The sequence below is a fragment of the Diaporthe amygdali genome, assembly GCF_026229845.1.
Source record: "Diaporthe amygdali strain CAA958 chromosome Unknown NODE_22_length_803717_cov_65_427750, whole genome shotgun sequence".
In the NCBI taxonomy this organism is placed as follows: domain Eukaryota; kingdom Fungi; phylum Ascomycota; class Sordariomycetes; order Diaporthales; family Diaporthaceae; genus Diaporthe; species Diaporthe amygdali.
Genome location: NW_026517042.1, coordinates 255,933 through 271,388, shown reverse-complemented (window position 1 = coordinate 271,388; position 15,456 = coordinate 255,933). Strand labels below are relative to the sequence as shown.

Sequence of the window (15,456 nt, the reverse complement as noted above, 5' to 3'; positions counted from 1 at the left end):
CTGGTGATGGCAGCTGGTTCTGTCCCATCCAAGGGCGAAGTTGGTGAGGCTGGTCGAATGCAGACAGACTCACGGTGGGTAGGAAGGAAGATGGAAGATGGAGTGTGGAAAGTCGAAGTGATTGGTGAAGAAAGTCGAGGCGGAAGTCGAAGGTCAAATACAAGGGGAGAAAGCCATTTTCAAATGGAACAACCACCGACCGAGAGAGAGATGAGAGAAATGAGGCATTGTCGTTGATGCTGAGCGCGACCGCGTTCCTGCCTGCAGTGGCTTTGTGCCGCCCTTTCCCTTTTGGGCGTTAAGTCGCAGGCTGCAGCAGGCAACAGCTCCCATCCCGCTACTGGCCCCTCACCCCTGCCTGGGGACAAACGCTCTTGGGTGCTCCCATTCAAGTCACGTCCTCACGTGTCTGCCCAACGCTGCACGTTGAAAGCTGGATACTGCAGCCTTGATCTGCCTGGAGCTTAAGGTGAGGTTGTCGCTTCCATCTGTGACTGGATCTTGGGAGACACTGCGACACTCCTTTCAAGATCGTGGACTGCCTACCTATCAAGGTTTCTGTCCCTCTCTCCTCTCCTCCACAACCGAGAAGGCCAGCGCCTCAGACGCCCCCATTCCCTCCAAGATCACGGGCAGCCAGTGCCCTTGCTCACTATCATTCGCCGAGGGCCCATCCCCATTCCGACTGGACTAGCAGTGTCCCCTCAAACACCTCCGTGAACGAACGACCTTGACAGCTGCAACAGACACGCATTGCTGCCCTCGTCAATATGGCGTCCCAAGTTTCAGAACTTGTGAAGCTTCCCCGGGAACTTCTCGACAACGTGGCCACCTCATTGCCCACACAGGATTTCAACAGCCTTCGCCTGGCCTGCAAGGAGCTGGAAGCCAAAACCTTCCCATATTGGGCCAATTGCTTCTTCAAGAAGAGACAGTTCAGTAGGCAACCTACCCTTCTGCCTGCCTGTGTATCCTATTGGGTTGCAAAGATATCACACTAATACGCTATAACATAGTGATTGACCAATTCTCCTTACAAACCCTGGTCGACATCTCACAGCATGACGCCCTGTCCAAGGTTATCAGCCACCTTATTATTGGCCTTGATGAGTTTCGAGCTTTCAACCTCGATCGAGCTTTTAGTTCCGCTGCGCAGAATCTGCAGCCTCTCGCCGAGTTCGATCGATGGCGATCTGCTGACTGCACACAGCAGGCCCTTCTCTATGGAGGTGGCGCAGTGGATATGTTGTCAAGAGCACTGGTCAATCTGCCGAATCTCCGGACAATCGACCTTCGTGATTTCAATTCTCCGACTCGGTATCGGGACGCAGTCCCACGGAATCCATCCCCTCAATGGCGAAGCTATGGCTCGTCCCATTACCAACAGTGGCCCCGTGAGAATCACTGGCTCTTGAGCGTCAACCGTCCTTCCAACTTTGTTGACACAGTATTTCTCGTCGCTATTACGGCAGTTGGCCGATGCTCCACCACGGGAGTGCAAAGTCTAGAAGTCATCCTCCGAAACCATCATTTCGCACTTGGAGACGACGCATTCAGTCTCTCGGGTGTTCCAGGCAGTCAGCTCGCCGCTGCTCTTCGTGGTCTCACTAAGCTGCACCTCGATCTGAACTCGCACTGCCCACATTTGTCTGGTCTCTCACACGTTCAAGTAACCATGCCTAAGCGCGACTTTTTCGACCCCGCCACGACTCATCTTCGACGTTTTCTGGGACTTACACCTAGCATCACGTGGCTGAGGTTGAACTTCTATCCCAACATTGGAGCTTCACACCGATCTTCTCCCTCGAAGCTGATCGCATGGCTTGGACTTGAGCCAAATACTATTCCACCACCAAATTTGCCCTGGGGTCCGGGGAACCCAGCTCCTATCACGCTGCCCTTACGAAGGCTTGACCTTGGAAACGTCAAAACAAGCCCGGTTATTTTCCGCAGGCTCCTGAAGAAATTCACCCGTCTAGAGTGCATTAGCATCAGGGATATTTGTTTGCGGGACGCGGAGGCCACCTCCGATTCGCATGAGTCCGATATCGAGGACAATGATGACTGCCTGTGGGCTAGGTTCATCCGCAACCTACATGCCACAAATCAAAATATCAAGAAAGTCGAACTAAGCCGACTCATGGAAGAAACATCTCACGGTTCAAACACCATTGTTTTTTGCAACGAAGCCGTCCCCTCAGAGTATACTGTCTTCGCTAGCATTCAGATCACTGATACTGCCTCGTTGAGGCGGCTTGCTGACAACACCTGGACGGACATTCGTTGGCATAAATCGCAAGGTCTTGGTGATGGTGATGTGGTGGACGAGGACGGCGAGATCTACGTTGATTCAGAGCTTGACACTGATGAAGATAGCGAGGGTCTCTCTGAAGACGATGGGAACTCTGAAGACAATCAGTGATCATGACATTGAGGGAACACGCGCTAGCATTTCACTAGGGCACTCATGCCATTAACACAAGGCGCTCATGGTGAATGATAGCTTTACGTCCTTATGCGGCAATCACATGCCTTTTCTCGTCGACTGTTTGACAGAAAGGGCTCACCACCGCAGCAGTAACAGATTTGCTATTTGTTCATGACCTTGGTCAGCTAGCACCTCCGTTAAATTAGACAAATTGAGAGCATCCACTTTCATGTGGTAATGTTTTCTTTTGACTTTAAGCGCTAGTTTTATAGAATTGCGGCCTTTCAGATGCGGAAGTAAAAAGCCCTCCATAAACACCTGGGTCCGAAAAGACCTCCCTATTCCGGTGAGAGAGAAAAAAAAAAAGGCAACTGCGTGGCTGTGTCCTTGCTGAATTCAAGAATATCCTCGCCCGCACGCGGCGTGCCAAGGCAGGGCAGGCAGACCTGAAGGAGGCAGAGGTAGGAGGGTATGTGGACATGACGAGCAACGACAATCAACGCATGGACTCATTTTACATACCACAAAATAAGCCGAGAGACCTTTTAGAATACTCGAAGAGAGCCTATTAAAGTTCTTTCATACGTAGGAGCGCAATTGCGTCGGGCGTAATCGAGGCTATTCTAGCATTACGTCGCCTCTGACACGCATCTATGGGAATCCAGCCACGCTTCTGACAAGTGGTGCTGATCCCGCAAGCAACGTCGACAGCCTCAAGGATGCCTTACCGGTCAGTTGTCGTGGACTTCTGTGCCCGCAAGCCTTTCTGTCTTTTTTCACATTCAGATCATTCCAAGTATTCGACGGGTCGTTATTAAGTGATTGATAATAAAGAAAATAGAGCAATGCGAAAAGTGGCAAAGTGACCCATCGTGCCTGTACGGGCCCCTTCTGTGGCAAGCGCCCCAGCTACCTTTCATATCTGGGCCTATGCCCGGTATTTTCTACTGCGACACCTTTGCTCCTCTGGCCACATTTCTGGCCCGCAGATCTTGCAGTCGCACGGCGCCGGCTCTGCAGACAATTTCAAAGAAAGCATGACCGATCTTTCGTCTCCACCATAATGTATCTGGGCAGGTCCGTTGGATACGCAGTGAAGTACAATCTTGTAGGATGTGCCATATACTTGAGCACGAGCTGTTGCTGAACCCACATGTTGTCGACCAATTGTACGGTCCCCTAGAGTGCTCTTTGACTCCTAATGAATTCTATCCCAACGGACAAGTAACCTGGGAGACGACACAAGCCGGCTTGTCGAGTAGTGGGCAACCGCAGTATAGCATCTTCTGACGAAAGAACTGCATTTTCTCTTCAATCATCTGGCGATCGTGTTCAACTGTTGGATCTTCAGCCGATATGTGTGCCTCATGCCAGCGTTCCGACAGACACGTCGACAGGTCCCTCTCACCAAGTTGTCCCAGGGAACAGCAGCTTGCGAGATGACGGGCTTCTGACTGTGCAAAGGCGAAGAACCGCAGTGCTGCTTCGGCCTGGAGCAATTCTTTGCCTGGTGGTGGCGGTAACTTCTCCCAGAACTTGCGCAGCTGATATCGGATGTGTTTAAGTTTTTGAAGATGGAGGTAAGTGCCTTTCAGAAATATCGTGACCGGCTGACAGCCTCTTGTTGAACATAAACAAGAACAAGAATCTCGCCACGCGCTTTCGTCTGACATCAATTCGGTCATCCGGACAGTATCAGATGGGACGCCCGAGATCTCGTGTTGGAAATAAAATCCAGGGTACTGAAGCCTGTGAGCAAACATATGCAAGCCAGAACCTCCCGTTTGGGCATGTTTGGAGAACGGCGAAGCTCCTTTGGTTATCAGCCACTGCAAGATGTCGAAATCTGCATTATACCAGGCCTCCAGAATTGGTGTCAATGCAGGGCCGCACACATCGTAAGGTTCTTCAAGTTCTTGAAACCCCCCATTCCAGAGCTGCTCGGCTGTAGAGATCGGTATGCGAATCTCTGAATGTAGGTCTCCTGTCTGATAGTGTCCCTTAAAGTCCAGTTCCAGTGCAACCGGGCATTCGTGACCTTGTCGACGTATTTCTTCGTACATTTCCGGTAACAATGACTGCTGAAGTTGGCCTGGGACGATTTTGCTGTACAGCCCAGATGACGGCGTTAGAACAGATAAAGTCCAATTCAGCAGGCGTGTATGCCGATCGATCAGAGCTTGGACAATGAGAGCTAAGATACGCCCCCTTTTTTCCCCCTCTTCAAACAGTAGACACTCTTTGAGAAGACCACGATGGGACTCTGCCGTGAAAAGACTGCAATCTGCCTCTATCAGCAGTTGAACGGCCTCCACAGCTCCCAACGCTACTGACAGCTCGATTGGACGTCGCCCAATATGATCTTCCACATTGACGTCCGCACCAGCTATGATCAGAGTGCGCAGTGCTGTAGGCCAAGTCGCTGCAAAATGCATAGCACATATGCCGTTTACAGGGGATCTATGGTTAACGTCGCAACGGATCAAAGCTTGTTGTAGACTGGATTCAGATCGCCGTAGTATTGCTGATATCAACGCATTATACTCGCAAACTATATGGTAAACACATCACGTCAGCGGAAAAATTGCTCAGGTAACATCTCCTCCAAGCATGTCGATTCACTTACGCTCAAACTGTTCCGGAAACATATTTAGCTCGCCGAGCTCTCGTCGAAAATTCTCACAGTGATAGTAGTCATGCAGGGGTGCGTAGGAAATGAGATGGCGCGAAAACTCGCCGCCTCCAGACGCAATCTTGTCGCAGACCAAGGCAGCACTTGCTGGGCATCCGAAGTGCGTATTTGGAAAGGAAAGTTCGCCTGCGAAAATGTCCATGGCTGTCCCTCTTGCTGTTCCTTCTACATTGCTAGTGCGGATATCCGGGGATGAGCAGAACACGTTTGGATTGGAGCCCCTTTCCAGGAGGAACCATATCAAAGACAAGAACTCGACATTGTTGTTCCCTATTGGAGAAACACGTCTATCCGCAGGGGACCCAAACCAACGGTACAGTTCAAGAACGGCCTAATAACACAAGAGTTAATGTGATACTGTTTGCTAACACATGGGAGTTGGATCGGCATACATAAAGGATGGTTCTACCGGTCTCGTCTTTGTCCAAGGGTGAGCTGAGGCCACTGTCAAATAAGTCCCGCAGTGAACTCTCCATGGCCTTGACCATTCCGGGACCGTGACCAATACCATGGCCACCAGTATTTGGAGATCTTCGCAGAGCTCTATAATCTCTATCAAAGTTATTGAGCAGTTGGAAAGCGGGTGATGTATACTGGTCGACAAGTCGGCTAGCGCCGAAGACGACCGGTGCGATCGAAAAGTTTCCCTTAATGGCTGTCATCCGTATCTGCAAGCTGAGGTGAATTGTATGTGATAGCAGCCAACTCGGCGGGATGATTTTCATCGTGTACTCTAGGCTGTCATCGGATGTCTTCGACTTCGGACAGCTGGCAAAGTGTCGCCGGCGGAACACTCTTCGAAAGTGCAAAATAGAAAGAGGCTCGTATTGACTGCTGCGACTGAAAGACCTGCATGTGCATTCTAGGCGTGGTGAGGCAGTTGAGAAGAGGCGCATGCCCTCATCTGGGTCCAGATGGATTTGTCTGAACGTCTCACACATATTGCGGACACTGTCTCCTTCAAACCCGGCGGGGTTTCGTCGGTCGTTGGCGACGGCGCGGGCAATTGTGTCTGCAAGCTCAGGATTCACGCCCAGAAGGATGTTGAAGTTCGCAAGCTGTAACGACTATGATCAGTACGCTTTTGTTTTGGGGAGAGAATGCAACAAACCGAAGTCCCTAGAGTGCGCCATTCATCGGCTAAGCACCGCACATCAGCGCTTGTTTGGCGCGCCAAGGCTAGAGTTTCTGTCGTTTCTGCACTCATTTGGAGGGCTGTAGACCTTGTGACAACAGAGTTATCCTGAGTAATACTACTCCGCCTGCTTATCTTCTCTAGATGAGCCCGTATCTCTCCTTGTTCCGAGTTGTAGCAGGCTGTAGCAGTTCGTATAATTGCAGAATTGTTCTGAATTGCTTCGGAAAGCCTCGGTATATCGTCCAATTTAGCACTCACTTCCATTGACGCAGTATCGATTTTCCCAGACAGGGCCACATTCTGCTCGACACCCTTCGTTGTGATATTTTTGATTTGAACAGATAGGCCGCTAATAGCGCACAATCAGCAAAGGGGATATTTCAGGGTCCTCCAGTCGGTAGACCACTTTCGAAGGTCTTGGCTCACATGGCGGTATTCCCAAGCCAAGACGATAGCAGCCTCATTTTGGCCTCAAGCTGATCGCAGGCGGACTCGATATCCTTCTTCTTGTCAATTGCTCGTATGCCATTCCAGCTACGGCGCAGGATGTTATCGCCAGACTTGTTGGTGACAGACTCCAAGAGATTGAAAAGATGCTCCATCACTCGACGTTGATCCTCCAGGATTGACTTCAACAGAACCTCGGAGCTGTCATCTACAGCAACCGATGCCCCTAAGACCGAATTCTGGATGCTTGAGGCCACTTCGATCTGCTGTTTCAGGTGGTTCTGTAGGGCATTCACCTTTTGGGGCACATCGCGGACTTCGCTGCAGAAGGAGTGCAATCTGAGACAGAGACGCAAGCCAATATCCACAAATTGAACCACTGCAGCAGATACGCCTAACGCTTCAGCCATGTGTTGGGGGTGTTGGGGTTCTGGAATCGTTGGTATCTAGCAAGAAGTATCAAATGATGTGCTTCAAGTGAGGAGAGATGACTTGGACTTTCGCGGGGGCGTCATCCTCTTGTGAGTCAGGGGATACAAATGTGGCAGTGTAGGAACATGCGAAGGCTTGCCATGCAGCCACTCATGAATATTCTCTCCAATCATCGCGACTGTGAATCAGCACATCTAGGTATCTTGGTACATATGCGTCGGTAAGCGCCTCAAATTCAGAAGCTTCAATCCATCACATCACTTGAATAAAGAAGCTGATACTTCCCTTCATTCTGAGGAAAGCGGTGACCTACCTGTAGCCACAAATCACACGCTCCAGTACTTTAAATCGCTGCATAGCTTAATCATTCAGCTCTGATACACCTGATAGACGATCGACAGGATGCAAACACTAGAGCCGTCAGGCCGGCATAAAGAATGTGGCTGTACAGTGGAACACTGCATGCAGCTGCTTAGTCGTGGAGATGTGTAAAGAGCCTACTGGCCGAGCTGATGAGTAGTATGATGATATATTACGACAAGAGGCTCTATATCTAGAGGGCTATTTCAAAAGAACAGCTTGAGCTTCTTCTTGTTAGAAAGCATAACGATACATGTGTTTCCAAAAGACTTAGAATTTTCCGTTCGTCCGTCGATGCCTTTCCGTTCAACATCTGCCATCCTCCGCCATTGTTCCAACCGATCAACGAACCAAAGCTCTCACACCCTTCGTACTAACTTTTGGAAGCGGAATGAGGAAGTCGTGAATATGTTTGACATCGCTCTCGTCGGTTTCGTAAAGCTCCAGCTCCGGTCCGCCGGCTCGATAAAGAACAGCCAGAATGAGACTCATCTCAGCCATGGCCAAACTAAATGGTTCGTCTTATTAGCAAAGCTCTGTGCTGTTGTTACATCCCTGGAGCATCCCCTGGAGGAGAACTGGCACAGGATTCCTTGGTCTAAGACAGGATTGGAACTGACTTTTGGCCTAGACAGTTCCTAGATCCTCTGCAAAATGGAACGTAATTCCTGTGCATAGCCGGTTCGACTTTGCTTAGCCAACGCTCCGGATGAAACTCAGACGGGGACTCGTATACGCTCGCATCTGAGTGCATCAAGTAGGCCGACATCCCGACTGGAACCTGGACCGGGGTCAGTTTCAATGTTGGATGATAGAATGCAGTGAACCAAACGTACACCTGGCGGAATAGTGTAGTCTTTGTACTGAATAGCAGTATCCGGCGAAACCCGCGGCAGTCGATGCATCACGCCATAACTAAGTCTGCAACGAAATATTAGGAAGGTCACACCGTACGGGATGAATGCAAACTCACCGCAGCGACTCTTTGATAATAGCCTGCAGGTATGAAATCTTCTCGAGCTCCGCCCATGTAGGCACTCTCTGAGGCCAATCTGCCATTACCTCACGAAGCTCAACTTGGAGCCTCTCTCGCACATCACTTCGGGACAGAATGTAATATGAGGCAAATCCGATAGTCCTCGCGGTACTAGCTGAGCCCGCGCCCAAAAGTGTTTGCGCCTCTTTTGCAAGACGCTCTTCAGAGCGCTCTTCTACTGGCATCTCGTCATTCCGCAGGATTTGATGAAATAGCGAGAACCCCTCTTTGTCATGGCTGTCTTCTATGGCTCTGCGGATATGCTGTTTCGCTTTCTGATGGGTTCAAATCGTTAGATGGTCAATTTCGAAAACCACAAATTGAAAAGCACCGACGAAGAAGGTCACAAATGTTAGGGGGAGGTGGGGCATACATCATGAAAGACATTGAACATCTGGCCCTGCGGGAAAGCCCAGAGAAGGAAAGATTCTGGAACAGCAGTTACGATTCTGATATATCATTCAGTATACGCTTTCTTATTACGAACAGGAAATTACGCACCGTACAATCCAGGGAAATCCTGTGAACAGAGGGATTGATCGTACAATCGCGTGAATGACATCGTACCTAGTCGTCATAATTAGACCAGCTTTTCCGTCAAGAAGATTTGCCAAGTTGTAAAGTTACACTGAGACCTACCAGTCTGGAGCGAAGTTCTGATCATCCAAAAAAGAATTGAAATCCGATTCCGCACCATCCAAGCATATCCGGCTAATTATATCGCCAGAAAAAGCTAAAAAGGCATGGTCTAGTCGAATGACCGTATGCTGTCCCTTCAAAGCCCTCAGACGTTGTTCAAGATGCAAAGAAACCTCAACGAGCAAAGGTTGGAGCCGCGTGATACCCATACGAGAAAAGAAAGGCTCGAGGGGCTTTCTTCTCTTTCTATGAAGGTTGTGGTCGGTACTTAGGAAATGAGAACCTGTCCAACAAGATTAAATCAGCGTGGTGGGTAAAAATTGAACTTCGCGAGCTTAGTGCGTTCCATTCCCTTTCTTCTCTTTTCCACTCTTTCCTTGTTCAATTCCAGAGACACAACGGAAGGTTTCTTACCATCAAAATCGATGCCTTTGCAGAAGACATCATAGTTGTGCGTTCTTCTCCTGCTCTCCGTGACATAGATCTCGTTATAGAAGTTGGCATCGTGGATTGAGAGTTCTTCCGGGTTAACTCTGACGATCGGACCTGTTATGAGGAAATACTTAACCCAGGACTCTTTACCCACAACCAAGCATGACCTCCCAGTGGGGTGAGGCAGTCACATAACTTGCTTGCCAATCCGCTTTTGTTTTCTTTTCTTGAAAAAAGAAGATGAAAAAAAAGAGCAGAAAACAAAAGTCAACATCGTGAAAGTACTCCACTGACCATATTTTCTATGCATTTTTTCAATCTCGAAGATATACTTCCCTTGAAGCCACCAGTCGAAATAAAATTCGTACCAGCCGGTTGCGGCTGCAAATCTGGGGCCTGGGAACTTCGCGAGAGGCGAGAAGAAAAGTCTGTAAACGATAGTACCGGAAACATAAATGAAATAGATTAACAACACTACATGAATGGTGGTGGCCAAGTCAAAGCCAACGGCGAGTGACACAGTCATCTTGATCGGAGATTTCTGGGTCGCTTGAAGAGAGCCTTGATCCTCAGAGGGCAAATGAGATGCAAAATACCGATTGCAAGAAAGTTGGTCAACCAGTCATAGCAGATTCAGTTCTCTGAGTTCTCCGAGGAGTCAAGTCAGCTTCAGATGATGGAATAGGTCTTTACAGTCGAAGACTCGTTACATCCGAGCCCTGACTGCACGCTGTGTGTGACTTCGATCTGGCCAGAGGGGTCTACCAAAATGCCGGCTCAGTCTTGGCAACTATTCACAGTAATACACGCGCAATCTTCTCCATTACTAATTAGGTAGTCATGCCGGTGAGCTGCATGAAAGGATTCTTGTAATCAATAGACTCGCTTGGCGTGAATGACGGCCCAGGAATTCGACGAAATGCCAGGTTGTAGAATAAAAGGTTCCTCAGCTCTATAGAACTCTGAACATCGTATCGCGTCCGAATATATATGCCTTTTCTACAACAAGCATGCACACAATGCTGTCCGGGTTACCTAATATGAAATTGGTCAGGATATGATAGATTAATGGACGGTACTTTACGCTTCATTTGATTCAGCAACTGTGAGACTAGCCGCGGTCTTCCGGTACCAGTGCCTAAATGTATGACCACCCACTGGGGCTGTGGACATGCTTAGAACAATGGGGTCCATGCTCTACGGTATGGCCAGTCAGCGTGTCAGTCCTGCTGTAAGATGTTTCATCCCTGCCAGTCTCACCTATACCCATGCTCTCTTACTTGGTTCATTGGCGATCCGCAAGCACCAAAGGATATTTAGACTCGGCAATAAATGCTAAAACAGAGGCTAGAACGACGCAGCTAAGATAATCTGGTTTTGACAACTCAATAGGTGTATTGCGGCTCGGTAAAGCTGGCATGATTTCAGGCATTTCGCCATTCTGTGATTACTCAAAGTCCTCGCATTACGTCGTAGGATTTTTTCTCTTTCCTTACTAGGGCTGGTGGAACCGTCTCTCTCACCCTGTTGTTCCAAGGTAAGATTAGTCCTGGCGCGAAGGAACAAGTGCACGATGCCCGTAGCCAATCGACTGGCGCTCCCGCGCGGTCTACTTCCAGTGTGGACCCCTTGTACTCTGTCTCTAGGCATCTATAGTAAGATGGCGTTGTGGATATTGTGTCCTAGCTCTAATGTGTTGTTCAGCATGAAGCACATTTGCTCTTACATTGTTATCAATGTAACACGAACGAAGACCGATCGGTTGCAACGGGCTTTGGGCCCTTGCACCACGCTACTCCTCTTCGGAGTCCGAGCATGTAGTTCCAGGAGCAAGCAGCCGCAGATAAGAGGCAGACTTCGAACTGTACAGGTATGTCTGGCGAGTAGACCCTCTTAGCATGGACTGAACGGCTGAAAATTTTGGTGCAAATAAACGCGCGAGGTGAGCTTTCGTGTTGTCTTCTTTATAATTATAAACACCATCATGGATTTCATATATTCCCAAGAGATCAGTGGTCATTTATACCAGACAGATGGACTGGACAGCGGTATCCCTCTTCGAATACACAAGGATGATGTAAGTGAGATTCGCGGAGCGTCTCGAGCTCAAAAGGACTGGAACGACTATGTCTCCCCTATCAAAGGCTATGAAGGAGGGCTTGGAGAGCCATACAGCTTCATTCGGGTGACTGTACCTGAGTGTCTCCCAGACAGACTAGAGACAATCTCGTATGCCAATGAATTCGCGTTTATTTACGACGGTTAGTGGAACATTTGCTTCCAATTTCTTTTTTCAAGTTTGACTAGTTGGAAATTAATAATTCGATAATCTTTTTAGACGCTATGGAGGATCTTGATTTGAAGAACTTGCATGAGCTCCCACTCAATATCTTAGATACCTTCGGAAGTGAAGTTCTCGATCGGGATGTCAAGCCGACAACGAGGCCGGAAAAAGTTTTGCAAGCACAAATTCTCTCAGAAATGATATCGATTGACAAGGAGCGAGCTATCATAGCTATGAAAGCCTGGGCTTCATTTGTTCAACTGGCTTCTCGGACTAGGACTGCTCCATTCGAGACCCTGGCGGATTATGTACCGGCTCGCGTGATTGATTCCGGAGAGTTGTGAGTGACCCAAAAATAAATACCATGCCTCGATTGGAACCGAACAAATTGAGCTCTAATGTCCCTCTCCAGATTCTGGTTTGGCACTCTCACATTCGGAATGGGCCTGACTATACCAGATGATGAGCTAGACATCTGTATGGAACTCGCTAGACCTGGGTACGCCGTCTTGGGTCTCACAAATGACCTCTATTCGTGGGAAAAGGAACGACGTGCTGCCAAGCGAGCAAATCAGGATTACGTTTTCAACGCTGTCTGGGTGATCATGCAAGAGCGTTCAGTCGACGAACAGAAAGCAAAGACGATCTGTGTAGAGGAAATACAAAAGTACGCCGCCGAGTATTGTCAAATTGTTGAGGATACAAAGGAGAACCTGGAACTTTCCAAAGATGTGCGGACCTACATCGAGGCAGTAAAATTCAGTTGCATTGGGAATCTGGTCTGGAGTATATACTGCCCGAGATACCGCAAGTTTTGAACGGTAATCGGCGTTATGGACAGAGTCCAACAATTTCCTTTCAAACGTCGACTCAGTGTATTGCATATCCAGGTGTGGTCTGGTTACGTAGCAAGAATTTACTGCTTTTGACCCAAACGGGGCAACCAGAACGTGAACTTTTGGAGTCAAATACGTGTTAACTTCGTCATGAAGTCTTCCAGTTCAGATGAGATATTTAGGTAGGTGGTGAACAAGGCTTTGACAAAACATGCGCTTGGGCTAGAATAATGACATGCAACGTCTAAGGCTCATAATTTGTGCATCAGCCCGGTCCGCCTTGTCAATATTCCCTCCATTGACAAACCCCCTCTACCCTATCATTAGACGCGGGATGTTACTCCAATGAGCGGCTTCCTCGGGAGCCTCACTCTATCGATAGAATACTTGGCGTTCTCAGAAGCCGCTCGCATAAACGCTATTAGTCTTGTAGTCTTCCCTCTTACATCTCAATCGCTACGCCAGACCAAGATCGTCTTTGCGAAGTCAAGACTTGCTATTAATCCCACTATAACGTGATACTAGCTTTCACTCTTCCTAGTGGCTTCATGACGAAAAAGGATCATCGGCGAAACTTCACGAACATTTTGGTCAGTAAACAAATGAGCTTCAATGACCATGAGACGGCTTACAATGTGTTGCCGAAGCCATCGTCGCAGACCAAGCGGCCTTGAACGGGGCTGCATTCAGCGCCATCGAGGACGACTCTTCCTCCGCTGTTATCCTTGGCTGGAACGGATTGCGGCGTAGGGGCTCCCATCGCGACAGAGGCGATGCTGGTGAGAATCAAGAATGTGTCTTGGAATTTCATCGTGGTTGACGAAGACGTGACGCGAAATTTGACGATTAAGAGATACGTAGAAAAAGAAGTCGTTGAGATGAATCTTGCACAGCAAAGATGTTCGCGAAAGTAAGCTCTGAGGAGAGCGAATCAAATGGTGCTTTGGAAATGACGAGCTTCTTATACATAGTCGAGTTTGGAGATGCTATTCCCTTTATGTTCTTTCCTTAAAGGGGTGCGAACCTTGTTCCTCTTCGGTCGACATGAGACGAGGTCCAGAGGCAGGTGAAACAGGCACCCCGGCCCCACACTTCAGCCTCCCTGCTGTCGTCTCAGGTCCCTTCCACGATCCACTGCACCATCCGTTCAAGAAGTAAGTAGAAACAGATTTAAGTGCTCAACTTTGTCAGTCGAGCCAAGACTTGCACATAACCTCGAACACACTTACCATGGTACGGTCAATGGAGCCTTTCCCGACTTCCCCTATCGCTTTTGCTTTTCTAAATTGCATGTAAGACTGAATCACCAGAAGTTTGGCCCATGCACTATCTACGTCGGGGAAAAAAGGGGATCACTGGAGATTATTTTTGTAAATTTGTATGTCAGAATATCGTTCTTGGAAGATAACTGTAACACTTGGCTTGCCCCTACCATGCGGTCGATTGTCTTCTCAACACCACTCCCTGGATCTCGTGAAAAATGCTTGGCACAGCTAGCCCCCACGCAAGCTTACTGTGCAAAGCACATACCTGCCCATAATTATAGAGCGTGGGCGACGCATGGCTTGCCCCGGCGGTTGATCGCCTGCAGTCATCATTGGCAACTAGTCATTAAAACCTCAACAAGATCGGGTCAGTGACCCTTCTGGAACGGAACCTGTCAAAGCCGACTTACGACATTCGATCGGACTTATATTGAAAAAAGGGGCTGTATGGCGAATATTGGAACCACATCAGAGGCGAGCGTGTAATGGGTGGGCCGACAGAAGATCCATCATATCTTTGTTTACTAAGAAGTACACACTATCTAATCTCGTATCACATGTAAACGGCAGGCGTAGATCGCAATCACGAATAAATCACTTGCAGCGCAAAGATGCCTCTCATTAAACAGTAGTCGCTAAAAAAAAAACAAGCAAGTCGTTCTGCCCCCTAGATTTCCTTAGACTCGCGAGCCCTCCAACAAACCAGCTCTGGCTTCCATGCATCGGGTCCCAAACGAAATTTCCGCCTAGTACAGTCGTGTGCGACCACCCCGTACTAGTCATGCTTTGCGTGTGCCGCACACGATCCTGCCACGAGTTTAATCTGCTCACTGGATGTCTTCTGCCCTGCGCAGCCCGAGGCAGGTCGTCCATTGATGCCACACGGATGCTTCTCATATTTCTGTACCAGTTTGCCCATGACCATATGCTGCACCATACAGCCGCAGTCGCTGTACTTCAAGGCGTATTCGATGCACATCGTTGTCGCCTTCCGGGAATTGACTGATTCTTGGTTGCTGTCGCTTCAGAGTAGGCTAATGAGGTTTGCAGGCCGTTTTATTTGGTGTTTCTGCCCTTCTGCATGTCTGATGGGCTTAAGGTGGCTTTCACGGTCTTCTTCTTGTTCGGCTTATTAATTGTATTGTTTTGTTGCGATCGATGGGAGTTGTATTATTCCAGAGATGCGATAAATCCTAGGAAGAACAGACAAAGCAGAAATAATGTGTCTCTTTTCCCCCTATTTATACCCGTTCTGGAGTTCATGTTTCCACATCATGTTCAAGCTCACTCGCAACAGCTCGTCACTGAAATCAGCAGTGAGTAGTGACTTCTGATGGTCATATTTCGTAAATATGTCCGGAAGCAGCCAGCCGTGACCAGAAAGACTGGCGCAAGACGCGGCCCGATATTGCTGTCAGTCACTGCTTGCATGATCCGTGTCGGAGTTTGGTTGACTCTTCTATACTG

General features: G+C 48.7%; 3 protein-coding genes across 3 annotated transcripts; 2 read left to right on the top strand and 1 right to left on the bottom strand.

Moving 5' to 3' along the window:
- Positions 1–770: 770 nt before the first annotated feature.
- Positions 771–2,422, top strand: J7T55_004553 (f-box domain containing protein; the record flags this gene model as incomplete). Its single annotated transcript, XM_053130254.1, has 3 exons — positions 771–939; positions 1,017–1,394; positions 1,473–2,422. 3 exons carry the CDS (start codon positions 771–773, stop codon positions 2,420–2,422), a joined length of 1,497 nt encoding a protein of 498 aa, XP_052991481.1.
- Positions 2,423–12,085: 9,663 nt separating this feature from the next.
- J7T55_004551 (uncharacterized protein) lies at positions 12,086–12,706 on the top strand (the record flags this gene model as incomplete). The annotated part of the gene is made up of 2 exons (XM_053130253.1): positions 12,086–12,228; positions 12,301–12,706. 2 exons carry the CDS (start codon positions 12,086–12,088, stop codon positions 12,704–12,706), a joined length of 549 nt encoding a protein of 182 aa, XP_052991480.1.
- A 564-nt stretch (positions 12,707–13,270) lies between these two features.
- Positions 13,271–13,535, bottom strand: J7T55_004550 (uncharacterized protein; the record flags this gene model as incomplete). Its single annotated transcript, XM_053130252.1, has 2 exons — positions 13,271–13,298; positions 13,357–13,535. 2 exons carry the CDS (start codon positions 13,533–13,535, stop codon positions 13,271–13,273), a joined length of 207 nt encoding a protein of 68 aa, XP_052991479.1.
- Positions 13,536–15,456: the final 1,921 nt, after the last annotated feature.